Source organism: Grus americana, chromosome 8 (genome assembly GCF_028858705.1).
Source record: "Grus americana isolate bGruAme1 chromosome 8, bGruAme1.mat, whole genome shotgun sequence".
NCBI classification, from domain to species: domain Eukaryota; kingdom Metazoa; phylum Chordata; class Aves; order Gruiformes; family Gruidae; genus Grus; species Grus americana.
The window spans coordinates 7882799-7901601 of record NC_072859.1 but is presented as its reverse complement, the minus strand read 5'-3'; the positions used below and the strand labels follow the sequence as shown (position 1 = coordinate 7901601).

At 41.2% G+C, this 18803-nt stretch overlaps 1 protein-coding gene across 1 annotated transcript; it reads right to left on the bottom strand.

Moving 5' to 3' along the window:
- Positions 1–1404: 1404 nt before the first annotated feature.
- NTMT2 (N-terminal Xaa-Pro-Lys N-methyltransferase 2) lies at positions 1405–18138 on the bottom strand. The gene is made up of 4 exons (XM_054833700.1): positions 17907–18138; positions 10324–10499; positions 4534–4783; positions 1405–1881 (listed from the first exon to the last, which is right to left on the bottom strand). The coding sequence occupies exons 1-4, from the start codon at positions 18058–18060 to the stop codon at positions 1607–1609; spliced, it is 855 nt and encodes a 284-aa protein (XP_054689675.1). The 5' UTR covers positions 18061–18138; the 3' UTR covers positions 1405–1606.
- Between the last annotated feature and the right edge of the window lie 665 nt (positions 18139–18803).

The window sequence follows — 18803 nt, the reverse complement described above, 5'->3', positions numbered from 1 at the left end:
ACAGATGACAATATTTGACACAGACAGTTATGCCTACAGTCATGTGGACGATGTTTCATAGAAGCCCTTTCTATCAGAACATGGAGGTTTGTCATAATGCAACTCTTTAAAAAGTCTGAAAAATTTTGCCAGAACTGCATCGCAGGGGAACCAAACATGGTAAAAATTTGACAGAATCAGACCAGTCCATTCTAATATTATCATTCATCTCTAAAATTTTGAACAAGCCATATTTAATTTGCTTTTCACCTCATTATAGTAATATTTTAAATGCAAATTATTTAAAAAGTTGAAGTCAAAAGAAACATTTGATTTTGTCTGAATGAAAAAATTTAATCAACTTGGAAAAGTTCGGGGTTGTGTGGTTTTCCTTCATAAATAATTTCAAAACTCTTTTCTTGTCCTCATTCAGAATGCAGCAGAATTTCAAATCCTGAATTTTTTTGCAAAATGAACTTCTGTCCTCCCACAGCACTTTCTGTGCCTATATGAAGGGGACAAGAAGCTGAATGTGCAATTTCTGTGAGCCTTAAAGAGACGGTATGTGCGTTAGTATTTTCAAATCCAGGCTTATACAGCTGCTGTTTGAATATAAATCATAGATGCTTTTGGGTTACACTAACACCCTCTGCAGTTTAGTACAGTTGTTAATTAATACAATACTGTATTAGTTCTTCTTACAGTCTTACTATTAACACCCCATGAAATCCCATTAGCTCTGCATATGGTGCCAGACTTGTTCTGAATGTGGGAAAGAAAGAAATTTACAGTGGTATGAATAATAAAGAGATGCTTTCAAGTGGTTTCCACTGTGAACATTTTGAAAAAATATTTTCCAGAATGTAATTTGTGGGGCAATCTTTTGACAAAATTTCAATGCAAACATGGATATATGTCGTCTAAGTTTTCCCCTGGAGTGTGAAAACCCTTACGAAGCACTATTGTTCTATGGCAGAAACATCAGGAAGATAAAGTAATTCCTAAAAATGGAAAATTAACCAGGTTGTCTTATTGTCCAAACTGACAGAAATGAAAAAAAAAAGAAAAAAAAGAAATAAACTGCATAGCTGATGCCAACAAATGTATAAAACTTTCCTTACATTTTTGGTTTAAATATTTTTAAGTATCAATAGTGACAACAGTCAAAATTCAAGTTAGGTTTTCCAGAAGTTATTTGAATTTCCTGCTTCAGTGATCTGACAGTTCCTTCTTAAATTCTGATTTAAGTGCCATAGTAAAAACCAGGCTTATTTGTTAACACCTCATGCAGAACACTCCAAAATGTATTTGCCACTACAGACACTTCAGACCTAATTATTTTCTGTTAGTTGAGTTTTGTCCAGTACTGACTCTTTAAAAATGAAAGAGAGATCTGACAAGGAGCTGTTAGAAAGGCTTTTTAAAATGGAGAGAATGATGAAACAGGCAGGATTTAGAAGCAGACTATTCCCCAGAGAAGCTGGCTCAATTGTAATTCTCTCCTGATCCTTTAGGAGTTGCTGGCCTAGAGTTGTAGTGCATTGTTAGTAGGATTCTAGCAGATGCTTTTCTCCTTCCCAGTCCTGCGGTTCATCAGTAGTACAGTCTCTGCAGTTTCACTATGCAATCAGGAATGGCCAGGACCTTTCTGCATGGCCAACATCCAGACAGGGACACACTGCTCAGGGAATCCCTCCTGCCTCTCCTCTTGTAGGATGGTGAGTCCACTCATTTCAATGAGGCTGTGGAGGATGTTCAGGTCTCGGATCACACTACTATCCAGACAGTCCAGGATACAGCCCTCCCTGGCTACATTGTCCTTGAGAATGATAACACCATTATCCTTCAAGCCATTCTGGCACCGGATGAGAAACTCCAGGAGATCTTTATCTGTCAGATATCCTACAGATGAAAAGATGGACAATAGATCACTATTAACCATTCAAACAGACTCCCCCTGTACACATCAGAACGGTGCCTTGATCTGAGTCTCCATACCCTATTTATTGCAGGAGAAGTTCTAGTCCTGCCAGATTTCATTATGAAATCTTGGGCAAATCAATGAGATCAACAGTTACAAACTCAAATCAATATTTAGGATCCATATTAGTAGTAGCAACAGATGTGGACAGAAGTCAATGGGAATAGTGGAGAAAATACTGGGTGCTGAAGGGTTCTTTAATCTGGTGGTTAAAGTCATAATAAGAATCAGTGGCAGGAAGCTGGAGCCAAGCAAATTCATATTGGAAATAAGTGACAACTGTTTAACAGTGTAAGTAATTACTCATTGGAAACTACCAACAGAAGTGGTGTTTACCACCTCTTGAAGTCCTCAAACCAAGCGTGGTTGACTTTCTCAAGATATGTTTTAATTGAACACAAACTACTGGCTCAGTACAAGGGTAAAGGAATGAATACAACAGCTTGCGATATAGACTAGGTCAAACTAAATAATCTAACAGTCCCTTCCGTCTTTTAATGCTATAAATCTCTATAACTTTGTGTAACGTTATGTACCCATCAAAGGAGTTCTGGATCAAAGATCCAGTGAGGAATGCAAGACCTTCCAAACTGCCAAATAAATTCTTTATATTACCCCATACTGTTGTGATTTCTGCATATGCCATATATATTTTAAAATAGTACTTTTTCAATATGCTAAGATTGTGCTTTTTATCCTTCCTTCTCAAAGATCAATACTTCTGTTATGTTGAGATCAGCTGGGCTCAGAGAAGAGCAAAATGAGAACTCTCACATGTGAAACATCTAAAATGAATTAATAAGGACAGGTGGTCAGAAACTGAATGAAAAACTTGAAAAAATCATTGTTTATATTTTCTAGTCAAAATATTTAGTTTTCTTGATGGAAGATTTAAACTATTAGGAATGGAAGCTGTCATTTCAAAACCACATTTTGACATAGCATGTCAGGTTTTTTAACCATGCCCCCCCCCCAAAAAAAAAAAAAGAAAAAAGCCCCAAAGCCTAAAGCTGAATATATTTCAAGTTGAAGGAAAATGGTAGTTTCTATATGAAATGTAAACTTGCATTAGTCTTTTTCATAAAATAACAGTCTGGGCTCATATACTTAGGCATACATAAGACAAATCAAGATCGCATTGGCAAGGTTCATTGAAGCTTTTGAACACCTAATTTGGAACTTAATGTTCTCTTAGCTTTTACTCTAGTTTCCCAAGAAAATGAGGTCTTCATGGTGTTGCTCTCTACCAGACAGTCCCGCCCTCACTCCACCAAAAAGCATTGAGCTTGTTGGTATACTTCATTCAAATTCAAGATGGGTTAGAAGTTTGATTAATACTTAAGATCACTACATATTTCATTGAAATTGATGGAAGAAGGAGATTCAGATCTGTGTCTATGCTAAAGAAAAGGCATGTGCTCCCTTCATTAGCAGCCCCATGGCTGATCAGCACAGCTTCAGACAAGTCTTAGCTCATTCAGTCTCATGTTGACTCAGCTTTGTGCAAAAGATGAGGCAAGAGCCACATTTACTGCAGTGACTGGTTATTCAAGAGCAAAAATGCAAAGGAAAATGATACTGTTCTGAAGCAACTTCCTTTATAGCTATAAAGACCTGTTCTAAGCAGCCCAGTTTCACTACTTTTTAAGACTATGTGTAGAGGACAAATAAGTGTTCCTGAATAAAACTATCTCCTGTGCTAATCTCTCTGCCTTTACCTTTCTTTTTGCCTAGCAAGAAACTATCTCCAGGGTTTTGGAGAGGAGTTGTTCAGGCATCCTCTTGTGCTTCAGAATAATAACTTCTGCCAGCTGAAACTGCACCATGGAGATTTAGGTTCACAGATTAGGAGAAAACCTTCTTTCTGGAAGGACAGTTAGGCACTGCAGCAGGTTTTCTAGAAAAAATTGAGAACTTTTTTTTGGTGACGAACATATTATTATGATTATTATATTATTATATATTATCTGATCACCAGTCTCCTCCTCTTAATGCTGCAGGGTATTCACTGGGATGGCTGTAGGAGAAGAAGCAGGTATTGCTTATATGAGGGGGTACTGTGGGACATAGCTAAGTGAACCTGTTTGATAAGCATCAGTGCATGTGTAAGACATGATCTGGTTTAGAGGTATTAGTGATTTCACTATGCCTTTTTCAGATTGTTTCCTGAAATATCCCCAAGTCTGGATAATCATCAGATTCAGAAATCCCTGCTTCACAGATTAAGCCAACCCCATGTATCTGTCTGTAGCACTGGCAGCTAAGAAGGAGGATTCCTGCACAAGAAAATGCATATATAAGGCTTACTCCTCAGCTGCACCTTAGCATGCAGGCTAGTCTCCAAGAACATGCACCTTCCTCCAGTACCTCACCTGAAAAATACCAACTTGATTTGCACCCACTGTACATGCGGCTGGGGGAGAACTCTCAGAAGGCTCTTGTGAGATTTTAGGAAGCAGTCCCAAAGATTTGAGAACCTCCTTTTACAGCTGCACCAGTCTTTTAACATAAACTTTAGCACAGGCTGTATAGTTCTCTGACATGCTGGGCTGGATGAGTCATGCTGAACTAACCTGAAACCCACTGAATCCAGATGACATCATATCTTTGTGGGGCTGGAGTGAATTCCTGGAGGCTTTTGCAATAATACGTCTCTACTCTGTCCTCCTTGCCCTGCAGGTAGTTCGGGACCTCAGCCAGGAAATTCTCCATCATATCCACCAGTTCCACGCTCTTGAAAACTGGTAACAGGACATGCTTGCTGATACGACCTATCCCAGAGCCACAGTCCAGGGCGCGGTTGGTGCCAGCTTTCCCCACCCCCTGTGGGATACAAGAAAATATTTTTGAAATCTGAAAAATACCACCTGAAAGATCACAGCAACTGTGTTACCAGCTACGGCCTTTAGTCCACAAAGCCTCATGTCTTGTCTCCTTATTTGTGCAGGGCTGTTTTAAGATTGGTAAGAACCTGGGACAGTATCAATAGAGCTTTGGGTACCTAAGTGTGAGCCAAGCTGGGCTGCTGTGTTCCCAAGCTGCTGTTGATGGGACTTCCTCATTACAGCCCTGCATTTATTGCTGTACAGTAAGTTTTTGCTTGGTGTAAGAAGAGACATAATCTTTCACACGCTCCTAGCTTTCTCAGAAGTTCCACTGGTCTTTGCAAAGTCCTTGCAACTTCACCTGACAAATATTCATACCTCATAGCCAACTACATGGCTAGATAAGCCTCATTCTGAGTCCTGCAGAGGCCTAACAAAAAAGTAAGCATATACCAAATACTGCATGCAAGAAATAACTTCTGCAGCATAGAACTCCCAAGGTGGCCATGGACATCTCTGCAGATACACAGCATCCTTGGAATCAGAGAGCAGTTTTCAAAACAAGCTGTGTTTGAACAAAGATCTTGGAGTTATAGGTAACTTATGACAACTCAAAAAGTTTGGACTGGAGCACAGAGACAAGAAAGATGATTGAGTAGATTTTGCTTAACTGTTCTTTTTTTCTTCATAAATATCATCTCTGGACAGAGATCAGACATGAAAAAATGTGGCATGAAGGCTAAGTCTATGAGAAAATAATGAGTCACTGTAAAATAAGCTTTACAATGAAATCCGTATTTCACCCCTAAAGCTTCCATTCTAGCTATAAAAAGACTATTAAGAGCCTGCTCCCATTCTGTAAAACAGAAATTTTAAGTCTGTACATGCACTGACTGTGGGATTGGAGCTCCCCTGGCCAAAGTTATCTGTTAAACAAATATATTAAAAGCAAATGTAAACACCTTTTCCATGTCCCCTAGAACTGAGTGTTGAAGTGAAAGCTATGGGCCAATGTTCTGGCTGCAACTTCACTGCTCTTAAAGGAAATAAGCCCCGGAAGAGTCTTGCTCTTCCTGCTTATTGTGAGACCCACTCTGTAATGACCAAGCATAAATCATGTAACTCACCACTTTTTTGGCCTTGCTTCAGTGGGTAATTCAGTAGATTATTAAGGTCAAAGGACAGTACCGTCAATGACATGACTATGAATAGCCCAGCTGAGCATCTGGTTACACAGAGTAACTGTAGAAAGAGCACAAGGACCTCAAAGCCTCTCACCAGTCTCCAGGGCTGCTGGTCCCAATTTGTATACCTAGGAAGATTAATCTCCCAATGTGTGCAAGAGTCCACAAGCCTTCAACCCTATTGGACTCTGGAGACTACCTGTTTGTAGTTAGCCAGAAAATGTGAGCCATTCTTCATTCACAGGCTGCATGTAGGAGCATGTGGCTTTTACTGAAGACCGGACTAAGCTGTAACAGGGAGTTCATGAAAGGAGAAGGAATGGTTTCTTGGATCTTTACGAGGTGGATTTCCATATTGTTTGCTGGCAGAAACATACAGGCCTACAACGATGTGATTAGGTAAAAACCTTTGAGAAAGGTGGTGAGAAAACTGGGATGATTTACCAAAACAACTAACAGAATTTGACAAAAAGCCATATAACTTCTTTGACATTTGTGTTTCAGAGAACCTATAGTCACAGTACCTCACTCAAAACAGCGAATTCATCTCCCATGATGCGTCATGGCAAGGACCTCTGATGACACATCTCCATTTGCCATCAAGAAGAAGGAAAGGGATCAATCATGGGAGATGAAGCTCGATCCCACACCTCACTGAAAGGGAGCAAGAGCATCAGGCAGTCAGTTGAGAAGTGCTGCGAAGCACCACGGCTCCATTTGTAATGAAAATGTTGACATAATTCCATGTTCAGCTAATATATTTTCAGTTTGGAAGTGCTCAGAGCTTTGACAGGGTATTAACATTTTCTTTGGAAAGCAATCATTTTCCCAAAAGCCTAATTGAGTTGAAAATCAGAGTCCTTATTTAAAAAAATAGTCTAAGTGAAAATTTTTAGTCAGAACAGACTTCAAAACTTAAAGATTGACTGCTCCTCTGATTACCTGCTTCCCATCACCCAGAATCACTATCATTTAGGACACATACACACCCAAAAATTCTTCTGTAAAGATAAATAGGGCACTCACAAATTTCCTTAGGGATAAATGAGCTGGGGAATATGTTCCTGATGCTACTTCAGGTCTTGGAATGGCAGGAAGGCAGTGTAGATATGTAGGATATAAAAGAAATCAGATTTCAAGAAATAGATAAAAATCACAGTGGTTTTCTTTCTAAATTTAAAAAAAAAAATCAGGTTTTCAACAACATCTCTTCCATCCCCCATATTAAACAGGAGAAAAATCACTTTTGAGAAGCTTTTCATTCAGCAAGTAACCAATCAGGCAGGTGAAATGAGGGCAAGAAAGGGAGAAAGGGTTTAGGGCAGAAAGGGAGCTATAAAGTTAATATAATCTACATCTGTATTATTTCACACACCTACAGCTCACAACTGTTCCTGAATTAATGGTTTCTTTGTTTTGTTTATTTCCTTTTTTACACATTACCTCTGGGTTAGGCACTTGAAAACACAGCGTCTATGTGGACATCAAGGCTTTAACTGGCATTAATACGTTGCCATAAATATGCAGTGCTATAGCTCTGCTGATAACCCTTCAAGTATGACTGTACCTAAGACAGCCTATAGCTTGTCCGTACAGCACTGTTGGCTCAAGTAATGTTGCTCTTGGTTTGAGTTCTGCCCACACACACATAAAACCTCTTAACTTGAGCACAGTGGCACTTTTAACTCAGTTTGATTTGCCTGGGAAGGAGACAGGCTAAAATATAAGTGAAGTCCTTAGTCCGTTCTGTAATTCCTTCCATGTGCCCAGGCAAGATAAATTCTCCAATGGTAAAGAAATCTGTAGCTCAGTTTACAGTGGTGCTAAGAATCATGCTAAGAAATGCCATACATGAAGGTATGCAACATCAGTCATGTAAGGGAAATGTCAGAGTGTGGCATTTCCACACCAGCCAAACTAACTCAAGAGGGGTAATTTGAGTGGAACTGGGCAACTGTTTTTTAAGGAGCACTAGTTTTGCCAGAAAATAAAGTTTTGGAAGAATAAAACTCTCTGTGAAATTGATATTTCAAATCTAGAGAATAGTTATAGCCAAAAAACATGGGAAAGAATGTTGAAAATGTCAAGATACTTTTTTTTCACAACTTTCAAGGAAAAAAAATAACTTGTCAACTTTTCATTTCTAAACAGCATTTTTCATTTTGGAACTGACTTATATCTTGAAAACAAAGGGAAAAGTTTTTCAGAAGGTAAAACAATAAAAAAAATAAGTGAAATATATTCAGTTGATCTGAAACTAATTTTCCTGTTTTCTGATTTTGTTAAACTTGTCTATAAAATAAGAAAGTCTAGTTTATATTACAGTGAAGCAAGTAGCTTTTTTCTATCTTGATCACCTTATTAGAAAAAAAATATAGAGCCATAAACTTTGGAAGACATAACTCAAATTAGCTTTACAATAAAGTCACTACTACAGAAAGCCAGTAAATATCTGTATCTGGTCGAGTAGGATTCAAATTACAGTAGTAAGAAAGAAAAATAAACCATAAGTAACATAACCAATTGACTGTATTTCAACAGAGGACAGGCTTAAACTAAATCAGAACTAGCAAAACAGCAGATTCCTTTCTGTTCCTTTTTTTTTTTTTCTTGTTTGATCTTGGCCATTCAGAGTATCCTTTCTATCCCTGGCTAATAATAGGAGTAGGAACTCTGCTCTGGAGTATTTTCTATCTGTCATCACACCTGATGCATTGGGTATGATTTCTCTTTGGCATGTGAAACTCTGCTACAGAGTGTACTTCTTTCCTTTTCAGGTCTTGGAGATGAGAAAGCGTAACAGTGTGATATAAACCTGCCGTTCAAGAAACTGAATCTAGATGATGTCTAGGAAGCATGTAATCTTTCCCTTAGTACACGTTTATGCAACACTTGAATTCTACAAATATCCTTAAAACAAGACTTAAGGAAAATATAAGGAATATGCCTTGACCTGGCTCCAGGCTTGTAAGTTGTGTTTCATTTTTTTCTGAAAATGTCAGTCTACCATCAGGTCCAGCTGCCTTGCTGAACTTCCTTTGTATTTTCTTATTTTGTGTTTGTAGAAAGCCTGACACATCAAGGCTCTGAAATGGTGTGAAGTCGTTTTGCATTAGCATTAATACAAATGACTGTTAATAAAAAAAAATGTAACTGTTCACTTGTGTTTTGCTGACTTACTGCCCCCAAAGCCTTCCGCTATTAGATACAGCAAACTTTGCCATCAGTTGCCCTTCACTGCTATACAGGATTTCTATCTCCTGCTAAGCCACATTCATTTTCCACCCTAATCCATTTAAACTGTGCCCTTTTTTACACACAACGTCTAATTAGCCTATTGAGCTTTTTTTCCACAGTACATCATTAAGACTAAAAAAAGGTCATCTGGCTATCCCAAATTTGTATGTTTGAGCAGAAAATGAAAGATCTATGGTAGCATTATACAGAACTGGTCATTTTGTGAGCAGGAGAACTTACAAAATTTGGTTTCCTGTAGCTTTGTGGATTCTTTAGCATCTAATACTGTTGTTGAGTGAATTTAGAGGGCTTTTTTCCTGGGAAGAGGGAACGGCAGTCAGAAAACCGTCAGGCCACACTTTTAAAGATTTGTAGATTCCCAAAGATGCATTTAGGCATCAACAGGATCTTCAGAAACTTAAGTGCCAAAGTGATACCGCTATTGTTGGTGCTTCTAAAATCCCACTTGGCATCTCTCTGCATCTCAGGTCAAAGCAGAGCTTTGAAGATGTTTACAGACCTTTAGAAATCTGCCTGCAAAGGTCCCTAGTGACACCGGAATGTTCAAGAAAAAAATACGTTTCCTAATGGGTAGCTTATTCTATATACTCCTAATGTTTGCAGGGGGGAGGAAGGGAAGAGGGAGAGGGCTGGGTTTTGTTGCAGCATTCTCAGAAATATCTATAAATAGGCAAAACAGAAACTTGGCATTTAGTTTCAGCTACTTTCTCAAATGGACTGCAGGAATTTGCACAAACAAATCTCCCACTGAAGCCAGCAAGGATTTTATCATGAAAGGTCCCAGTCCTGCACTGAGAATTAATCTCCCACTCAAACACAGCTGTAAGAACTCCTTGCACAATCCTCTTTGAAGCTTTGGAGCATAAGGATGCAAAACAGGTAAATAATAACATATGGCCAGGCAAAATGTGTATTCATGATGATGCATGACCTGGCAGAATACATTACTAGACCCAATGACAGTCAGTTATGACCTGTGACTGTATATCAAATATGACATATGGTGCCATTTAAAATATATGTGACTGGGCACAGTGCATGTCATTTATGACACATCACCACTGTTTCTTGCAGAAGATGGGATTAAATGACTCACCCCAACAAATTTCCTGAGAAACTCCCTGGAGGATTCAATGTCTGTATTGGAGAGCTCAATGTAGTCTCCCATCATGCCCTCTTCTGTGGCTGGTACCTCCCGGTAGAAGTGTTTGGCCCTGGCGTAGAACTGCATCTCCCCATTGATAACTTGACTTGTCAAAGCATAAAGTTTCACTGCAAGCAGATAAATCACTGTTTTATTGTTAATGACAGATATTTTGGTTTAGTTTACTGCTCTGGAGGCATGATGGCCAAGATCTATAAACTTATGTTGAGCCTTCAAATCACCAAACCTCTGTTTCTAAAGCAAAGGTGGAAGGAAAGGTGTTGGATTTAATCCTGCAATACCCTGAAGGGACACAGCCCCCCTTGGGCAAATCCAGCGCCTCCCAGGCTCAGACATCGTTTTTGTCACCACACTGTTTTCACATCAGTGAAAAAACACTTCAAGTTTGAAGTGAACATGCATGCCAAAGAGAGCAAGGGGTTTGATTTGCTCCCAGAAAAGCTGTGGGCGGCATTTATTGCTGTGCAGGGTCATCATTTCCGCTGTCACAAACCTAACTGTTCTGCAGATTTCCATATATGCTTTCTAGCCATTGACAGCTGCAGGGAGAGTGCACCAAGAAGAGAGTGGATGAATGAGGCACTTGCTCTGGTTTATTTTTAGTGATACTGTACAGTCTGTGGCACTGCAAGTAAGCTGAACCAAAGAGCAGATGGTAGTCTCAGGCCTAAATGAGTACACAAGGAGGAGACAATGTAGAAGCAAGAGTCCTAAATTTTCTTCTGTCACAGATCAAGGAGCGAGATAATCAGTGGGTGATATACTGGAAACTTCCTGTCTGCCAGAAGCTGGGATATTTCTTTTCATTGCTTGGCTATTTTGCTGCTAATATACAGCAATCAGAAGTTTGAAGCTGTTTTATTAAAACCTGTGAGCTTTGCTGGGTAAAGGGCTATCTTCCCCTATTCTTTAAAAAACTGAGGTCTGTCCTCCTCATCCTTTGTTTTTCTATACTCAATGTCCATCGGCATATCAAAAGTAGTTATGTTTTGCAGCTCAAAAGTGTGGATTGAGGCACGTCATAAACAGTTTGCTTGGTAACCAGCACCTCTTACTACCTCATGCACACATACAGGCGCCCAGGCATCTTCCTCTGCGTATGACACACAGCTATTCCCAGCCAGACCTTCCAACAAAAACACAACTACGAGCCTGTCTGTGAAAGCTAAGCAATAAGGAGGGATGGAGTCACACTGGGAAGAAGTCTTTGCGAGCACCACCTTGCAGCATGAGACCAGCTCTGCTGCAGATTCCCAGCATGCTCAAGGAACTGCAAACGAGCCGGCAGCAAACATCTTTCGGGTTAATAACAATGAAAAGGGAGAGCTCCCTGCCGGCTGCGTACACGGAAGGATAAGGGAGCAGTGCTTTGTCACTGCATCTTTAAACATCTGTGGGAGAACTGCTCGTCATTCTGGCAAGGGTCTGAACAGGCCATGCCTTGCTTACACCGGCCAGAGAACAGGAATTATGCCCTCCACGCAGAGGAGGAGAGCCAGGCCAGAGGCCCTGAATATAAGCCTGGAATGTATTTATTGAGGGCAAGCAAGCTCAGCAGGGAATGATAAGTGTGTGCCTGCCCATCCTCAGCAGGAGAATGACATTTTGGAGGCAAATGAGGGGGGACAAAGGAAGTAGGATGAGGAATAATTACCACCAAGGACCACTCGGAACAGAATAGTGCTATTGGGTTACACATAAGCAGCATGCCCAGCATATCCTTCATCCAACAAAAGCAGCATTACCAGCCCCTCTTGTCATCACCTGCTTAAGTCAACTGCCGAACGGATACTATTAAAGCTTTAATCCATTACACATTTATGTTATGCCTGAGAAATTTATACCACAAGAAGCACTGAGCCCAGCAAGGGTCAAACCTGGGAGTTTTACACACTCCACTGATTATATTCACATACTCAGAAGAAACCATTTAGCTGAAGAAATGAATATGAAGGGGGCAGCAGCCAATCCCCAGCACGACTTGGCCAGGGTGGCTCCCAGAGCCTGGGAAAAAGAGTCCATCGATGGCTGCGATTCTTCCAGTAAATGATCCCCATCTTCCCCCGGGAGTGGCACCATCTTGTTTGCTCTGTGTCTCTTTTTTCTCGATTTCAGATGCCAGCCTGTCTGGTGAACAGAACTGAACCCCTGCATGTTGGCTTTGCAAGATCTTCCATATAAGAGTCCAGTGATGATTTCTAGGGCTTGTTTAATGGACCTATCAACGGACAGTGATTTATCCCGTTCTGCTAGATTGAAGGGAAAAGCATTTACAGGCTGGCTGCACACTAGGACAGGGTGTTGCAGGCAGCTGGCAGCATGAGCAACAAATATTCAGAGTCCTTCTACTCAAAACATGAGCCTGACCTGAGGCAACACATGGGGACGATATGCTGTTCAGGACAGCAGATCTGTAGTGTGCGCTCTCAGATTTCTCACTCAGAACCAGTATCAGGCTCGCAGAATGCTTGCCAGGACTTGCATGCATACACCAGCTGTCTGTGGCTCCTCCCGGGCCAGCTGGGGCCCCAGAGCCCTGCCTTATGTGCTGGCATCTGAAACCAGCTCTGGGCTTAGTATCCATAGGGTCTTCTCTACACATCAACCTTTGCAAAGATCTTTTCATGCAAGTCTCCCACCTGAGGGCATGCAAGGACACAGTCTAACATAAAGAGTGGCACTGTACCCAAAGTCTTCTCCTGCGGACCCACAGAGTCTCACTTATGCAGCGTATGATCTATAGAGATGATTTCCACCTCTTGCTCCCTCCGTGTTACTCCTCCCTCTCATGAATTTGCAACACTGCCAGCTCTCCCAATCCACAACCCAATTTTCCAGACACAGCCAATCAACCTCACCTCTGATCTGCCTTGCAGCTGTGCCTGGCATGCAGGCTCCAGCAGCAGGCCCAGAAGGAGAGGAAGGTTTGCCAGCTTGCAGGAATCTACCGCAAAAGAGAAGTGTTAGGAGGCACCAGTCCTTGGTGGCAGTTAGTGTTGCAGCTGTGCTCCAGCACACTTCCCTGTCACCATAGGACCTGTCTAGCCAGAATCCTCTCCCTTTCCATGGCCCATGTGGGACTGTCTCATGCATGAGGAAATTAAATGCTTGTGAAGTCTGTTAGGGATACACAGCCTGATTTCAATGAACTTTGTAAAGCAGGGCATAGGCCAGATAGGATGATGGAGCCTGTAAGTCTCTCAAATGTTTAGGGGGGAAGCTGTCTTGCACAGACAAGTTTTTCAGTGTTAAGGCAGGTGACTTGTAAGGTTTAAGGTTAGAAATGTGTTTCTAGTAAAGTAAGAAGCACACTTGGTCTCTCAGCTGAATCTGCTGGCAAGTCCCTCAAGTGGAGATGGTTAAAACAAACCTACTGCAAAAGCTGGCTGAGAACAGGAACTGGCTCCCTAAAAGTCACTCCACAGTCATGAGATGTTAATAATTTTCAGTCACTGCAAACAGAGTCTGGATGCAGAGTGGTGACCTACAGCTGAACGCCAACCCCTGGACTAGTCAGACAGTAACTACCTAAGCCCTTTTGCTCTGCAAAGTCCAAAACATGATATCTAATATTTTTTCATGGATCAGTTCAAAATTCTATTTCCCAGTGCATCTGATCTAAATCTCTAGAGAAATGGGACCACTTAATATGTAAGATTTGGTGCAATCTCAACCTGCAGTAGACTGTCTCACAGTTCTTGGTTGCAGGGTTTACTCAGCTAAATTTCCCTGGCAGAAGTAAATGTTGCAAGTAATTTTTTTGAAGTTTTTATTTGTGAACATTATTTTGTGGCTCCAACTGCTTTCTGCAAGATATTGAACTAATTCCAGTTTGGCTGAATATTCCCTTTTAAATGCAACATCTGCTTTGTACATCGGTTGAAAAATAGTTATGTGGGTGCAGGGTAGATTTCACCTCTCTACTGCAGTCCAAGAACCATTTAAATTCTGTTTTATAGAGGATGAACAACAGCCCACCCCCAAAGCAGATTTTACTTACAGACATGTGCCTTACACAGGAATATTTGTCTCTATGGTCTGATCATCTAAGTTTTCCACTACAGATCTCACCCCACTGGCACTGAGTCCCACAGCTCATGTAAACATGTGCATAATTTCCAGCATCTAAATAGCTCCATTAAAGTCCACTGGGCTTAAGGGCATTCACACACATTTAAGTACATTGCTGGATCAGGGCCTAAAGTTACTCATGTCTTTTATTTATAAATGTTACCCTGGTCTGTAAAAGTGACATGTTTCTCTTAACAGGTTGTGATACCAGATATGCTTAGCTCACAGGTAAACATGCCTAAGTGCTCCTCTACTGAACGTAGCAATGGAGTGGGGGGAGTGTGGAGTTAGCATAGCTTGAAGCAAACTTTCTACCTTGCTGCACTCCAAGTTTCAATGTGAGGCTTTATTTCAGTGTTATTATTCATGCTTAGGGTTAAGCACACTCTTAACTACCCTGCTAGGTCACAGTCTTAGTGTTGTTTTAGTCGTATAATACTGTTTACACAGAGATATCTGGATCTAGTCTTTGAGTTCAGTTCATTTCTGCTCAGTTCCACTCTGAACTGAACTGGAAAATGTCATTCTGCAGAGATGTTCAGACCCGCCACATTCTGTCCTCTCCATGAGAGTGAGCACTGGATCACAGGATAATCCAGGTTGGAAGGGACCTAAGGAGGTCTCTAGTCCAAACTTCTGCTCAAAGAAGGGACAGACATGCAGTCAGATGAGGTTCATCAGGACTTTATTCAGCTAGGTTTTGAAAGCCTCCAGTGATGGAGAATTGTACGAACTCCCTGGGCAACCTGTTCCAATGCCTGACTGTCCTCATAGGGAAAGAGTTTTTCCTTATAGCCAGTCTGAACTTCTTTTGTTTCCATTTATGGCCACTGTTTCTTGTCCTCCTACCTCACACTACTGTGCAGAGCTCAGCTCCATCTTCTTCATGATCTTCTTGTAGGTACTGGCAGGCTAGTATTTTGTCTCCCTGAAGCTGTCTCTTCTGGCTGAACACGCCTCATTCCCTTAGTCTCTCTTCATAGGCTATGTGCTCCTGTTCGCTCACCACCTTGGAGGTCAACCAACTCACTCCATGTCATTTCCCACATTGGGAGTTCAAGATTCCATGCATATGGTCTAATGACTGTTGCATAAAGAGGGATAATCGCTTTCCTCGATCACCTAGCTATGCTTTTGTTAATACAGCCCCGGATACTGCTGGCCGCCTTTGCTGTCAGGACACAGCGCTGGTTCATGTTCTGTTGCTGTCTACCAAAACCCTAAGACCAGGGCTGCTCCCGGGCCAGCCACCACCCAGCCTGTGGTGTTGTTGCCAAAAGTTCTTCCTTTCCAGGTGCAGGACTTGGCATTTGCCTTTGAATTTCAGTGAATTTGAATTTCACTAGGTTCCCACTGTCTCCTTCCTCTACCCTAACAAGGTGCCTCTGGATGGCAGTCCTGACCCAGAATTTGTGGACAAGTCCTGCCAGTAGGCTGCAATCTGCAAATGTGATGAGCAAGCAGTCCTTCACCTCCTCCAGATAAAGATGTTAAACAGGATAGGTCCCAGGACAGACTCTTGCGGTACTCCACTGATCTCAAGATCTGACCGTGACTTTCTGAGCCCAATCACCCAACCACTTTTTACCCATCTGACTGTCCACCCATCCAGACCGTGACATCCTATCATGCTGTGAAGCTTCTTGGATGTGTTTTCACAGTGCACGAGCCACCCCACAGTACCTGTCCTTATGTACTTTTACTCCATGGCAATAATCATGGAGTAATAAACATACTGCATGTTCACATGAAGGCTGGACTCACAGTACCTTTTCCATAGAGTCAAACTAATTTGGGTATGCTGGCAATAAGCTTTAAGCTCTTTAATGAAGTTTTAATGATTCAGGTAATGAAAAACCTGGCAGAGGGGATCTTTAGTCTGATAGGAATATTTTACAAAGCTTGTTGGCTAGGAATGGAAATTCAAATAAAATTCAGACACGAAATAAAATATAGTTTTACAAGAGTAAAGCAATTAGGTGTGGAAACAGCTTAATGATGGACTGATGGATTCTCAGTCATTTGCAGCCCTTAAACCAAGATATTTCTGTCTTCATAAATGTATACTGTGACCCAGTCATAAGTTACAAGCACGATGCAGGAACTTTTATGTGAAATTCTAAGCTAGATGTTCATAATGGTACCCTCTAGTCTTAAAATGATCTATCAGTACTTAGACTAACAGTTACATTGTAGGAAATCCTCTCAGTTTCTAGTATGTTGTGTTTATTTTCAAAACAAATGAAAGAATAACATTTTCATAGACTTCTTGAGATTACATCAACCTATAATTAACTTCCTTTCCATCTTTCTTTCCTTTCCATCGTTCATAGCTACCTACCATTAGGGACAGGAGTATTTATCTTCCATGTTTCATTTTAAATAGCTGCAGATACTGCTGCATTTGAAAAGCCACATCAAAATATTAAGATAATATGGAAATGCTTTTTCTCTTTAGAGGACTCATGAATTCTATCATATTGAGCAGGGCTCTATCATCTCTTGTTGGGCTCTGTATAGTTTCACACAATCAAGTAAGATTATCCACTCACCTAAATGGATCATTCAATTAGGAAGGAGCCCTCAAGAATCCACTGTGAAGAGTAGTTTAACAGGTTGCACAGACACATCCTTTCCATCTTAAAATTCCTACAGTTCTAACATTGAGTGGAGGCTGAATAATTCTGCTGAAAAAGTGACATGCTAAAGTAATACAGACTCAAGTCAAATCTACTTTTTAGCTATGTCATGCTGGGGAAATCTTGTTTCTTATTCAGGGTCACATTTTCCTAAGAAACGAACATTCACTTTCTGCATCTAAAAAAAATTGTCTTGGCATCCTGTACCAGAGGCTTTGACTGAAATTTTGCTAAAAAAAAACATTTTGGAAGCATTTTCCTCCCAGATAACAAACAGTAGGTTAGACAGCCTGCTGCAGAGATTGGGATTACAAACACTCTTAAAACTTTTTTTAAAATCATTACCTTTCAGGCACTTGTCCAAAACAATACATATGAGAAGCCTAAGGACACGCTGAATGACAACGAAAGAGGTATCAGGCAACAGAAAGTAAGGCCTGTCAGCCCTGCTAGTTTTGTATTTGTCCTTCCAAGTTCCAAACAGGTCAATGCATGTTTTACTTAAACGGTGACAAAAAAAGGAACCATCAGCCAGAAACCAAACTTTCTTTCACTTTTGTGGTTTTTCCCTTGCCCCCCTCTAACAATCTGGAGTATTTAGGTAAAACAACAGAATACTGAATTAGAGGGAACTGAGGGAGAGAGTACCGAATGGTTTAGCTAGCACTGTAGTCTCTCTAGCCAGGCTTCTCAAAACTACTAATTGTCATTAATGCGACTGCACTCCACCATCTAACATCGTATGTCTTTCTGGAGCATGGTCACACACACACACACAGATGCTCCTGCCCACCAGCTACTCACCCAGGGGAAGCTTTTCCAGCAGATAAAGGTAACTCTGAAAGAAATCATTTCGGATTGCCTTATGCAAGATGAAGGACATGCTGTGCCGACACAGTTCTTCATCTGTCTTGTGCCAGCGCGACTTAAAGGCCAAATGTGCTGCTTTATATGCCATGATGAAGATGATTTTTGCAAGGGTGGACAGTTGCTGTGGCTGGTGCTCTCTGGAGGACCTGTCCTTCCAAAGAGGCAGAGGCAGCGTCATTTAAATTGTGGCAACGTGCTGTCATTCTATATCGGGGTGTGTGTCCAGAGCAGTGCAGGAGGCGGAGGCGGGCACAGGGGAGTGAGAAATGCTGGCTGTTGGCACTGGCTCAGAGTAATCTCTGGAGTGTCGCCCTCTAAAACAAGCAGGTGCTGGAAAGTGATAAAAAACTCAACCAGGAAATTGCTTAGCCAGGGTAAAAGTATATCTACTCAAAAAAAGAGTGGCTTTAATTCAATTACACTTTTCCTAATCTATTCAGCCTTCATTTCAAAGGCACTCAGATATAATCCAGGAGCTCCCATTTCTCTCTTTTATATCTCATAGGGTGATTTTGTTTCTGTCTCTCCCTCACTATTTGTTTTTCAGTCCAGGGCACCCAAGAGGAAGGCCAGAAGACAGAACGTGGACATGCTTCTACACGAACTGTGTGTCCTAATAAACTGTGATTATAGCAAGTAAAGAGAAGGCAATTGATTCAACTACATGTTTTGCCACTGTGTACGGCAGGGCAAGCCACTCTATGCACTACAGTCTGCCCGGGTTCATTTAATCTGTTTAAATGGTACAGACCATCTCATCAGCAGAGGCTAGCTGGAAGAAATTACTGTCTAGGAACACAGAAATGGTAAAGCCAGGGGAGGGTACAAGCT

Bases quoted from the DNA above. Each gene is read 5' to 3' on its own strand.
- NTMT2 (XM_054833700.1), bottom strand. From the start codon at position 18,060: ATGGCATATAAAGCAGCACATTTGGCCTTTAAGTCGCGCTGGCACAAG. The intron at 4,784-10,323 runs GTGAGTCATTTA...TGTATCCCACAG, and splicing joins TTCTCAGGAAATTTGTTGGG to GGGGTGGGGAAAGCTGGCAC. The intron at 1,882-4,533 runs GTTAGTTCAGCA...TTTCATCTGTAG, and splicing joins CTGGATTCAGTGGGTTTCAG to GATATCTGACAGATAAAGAT.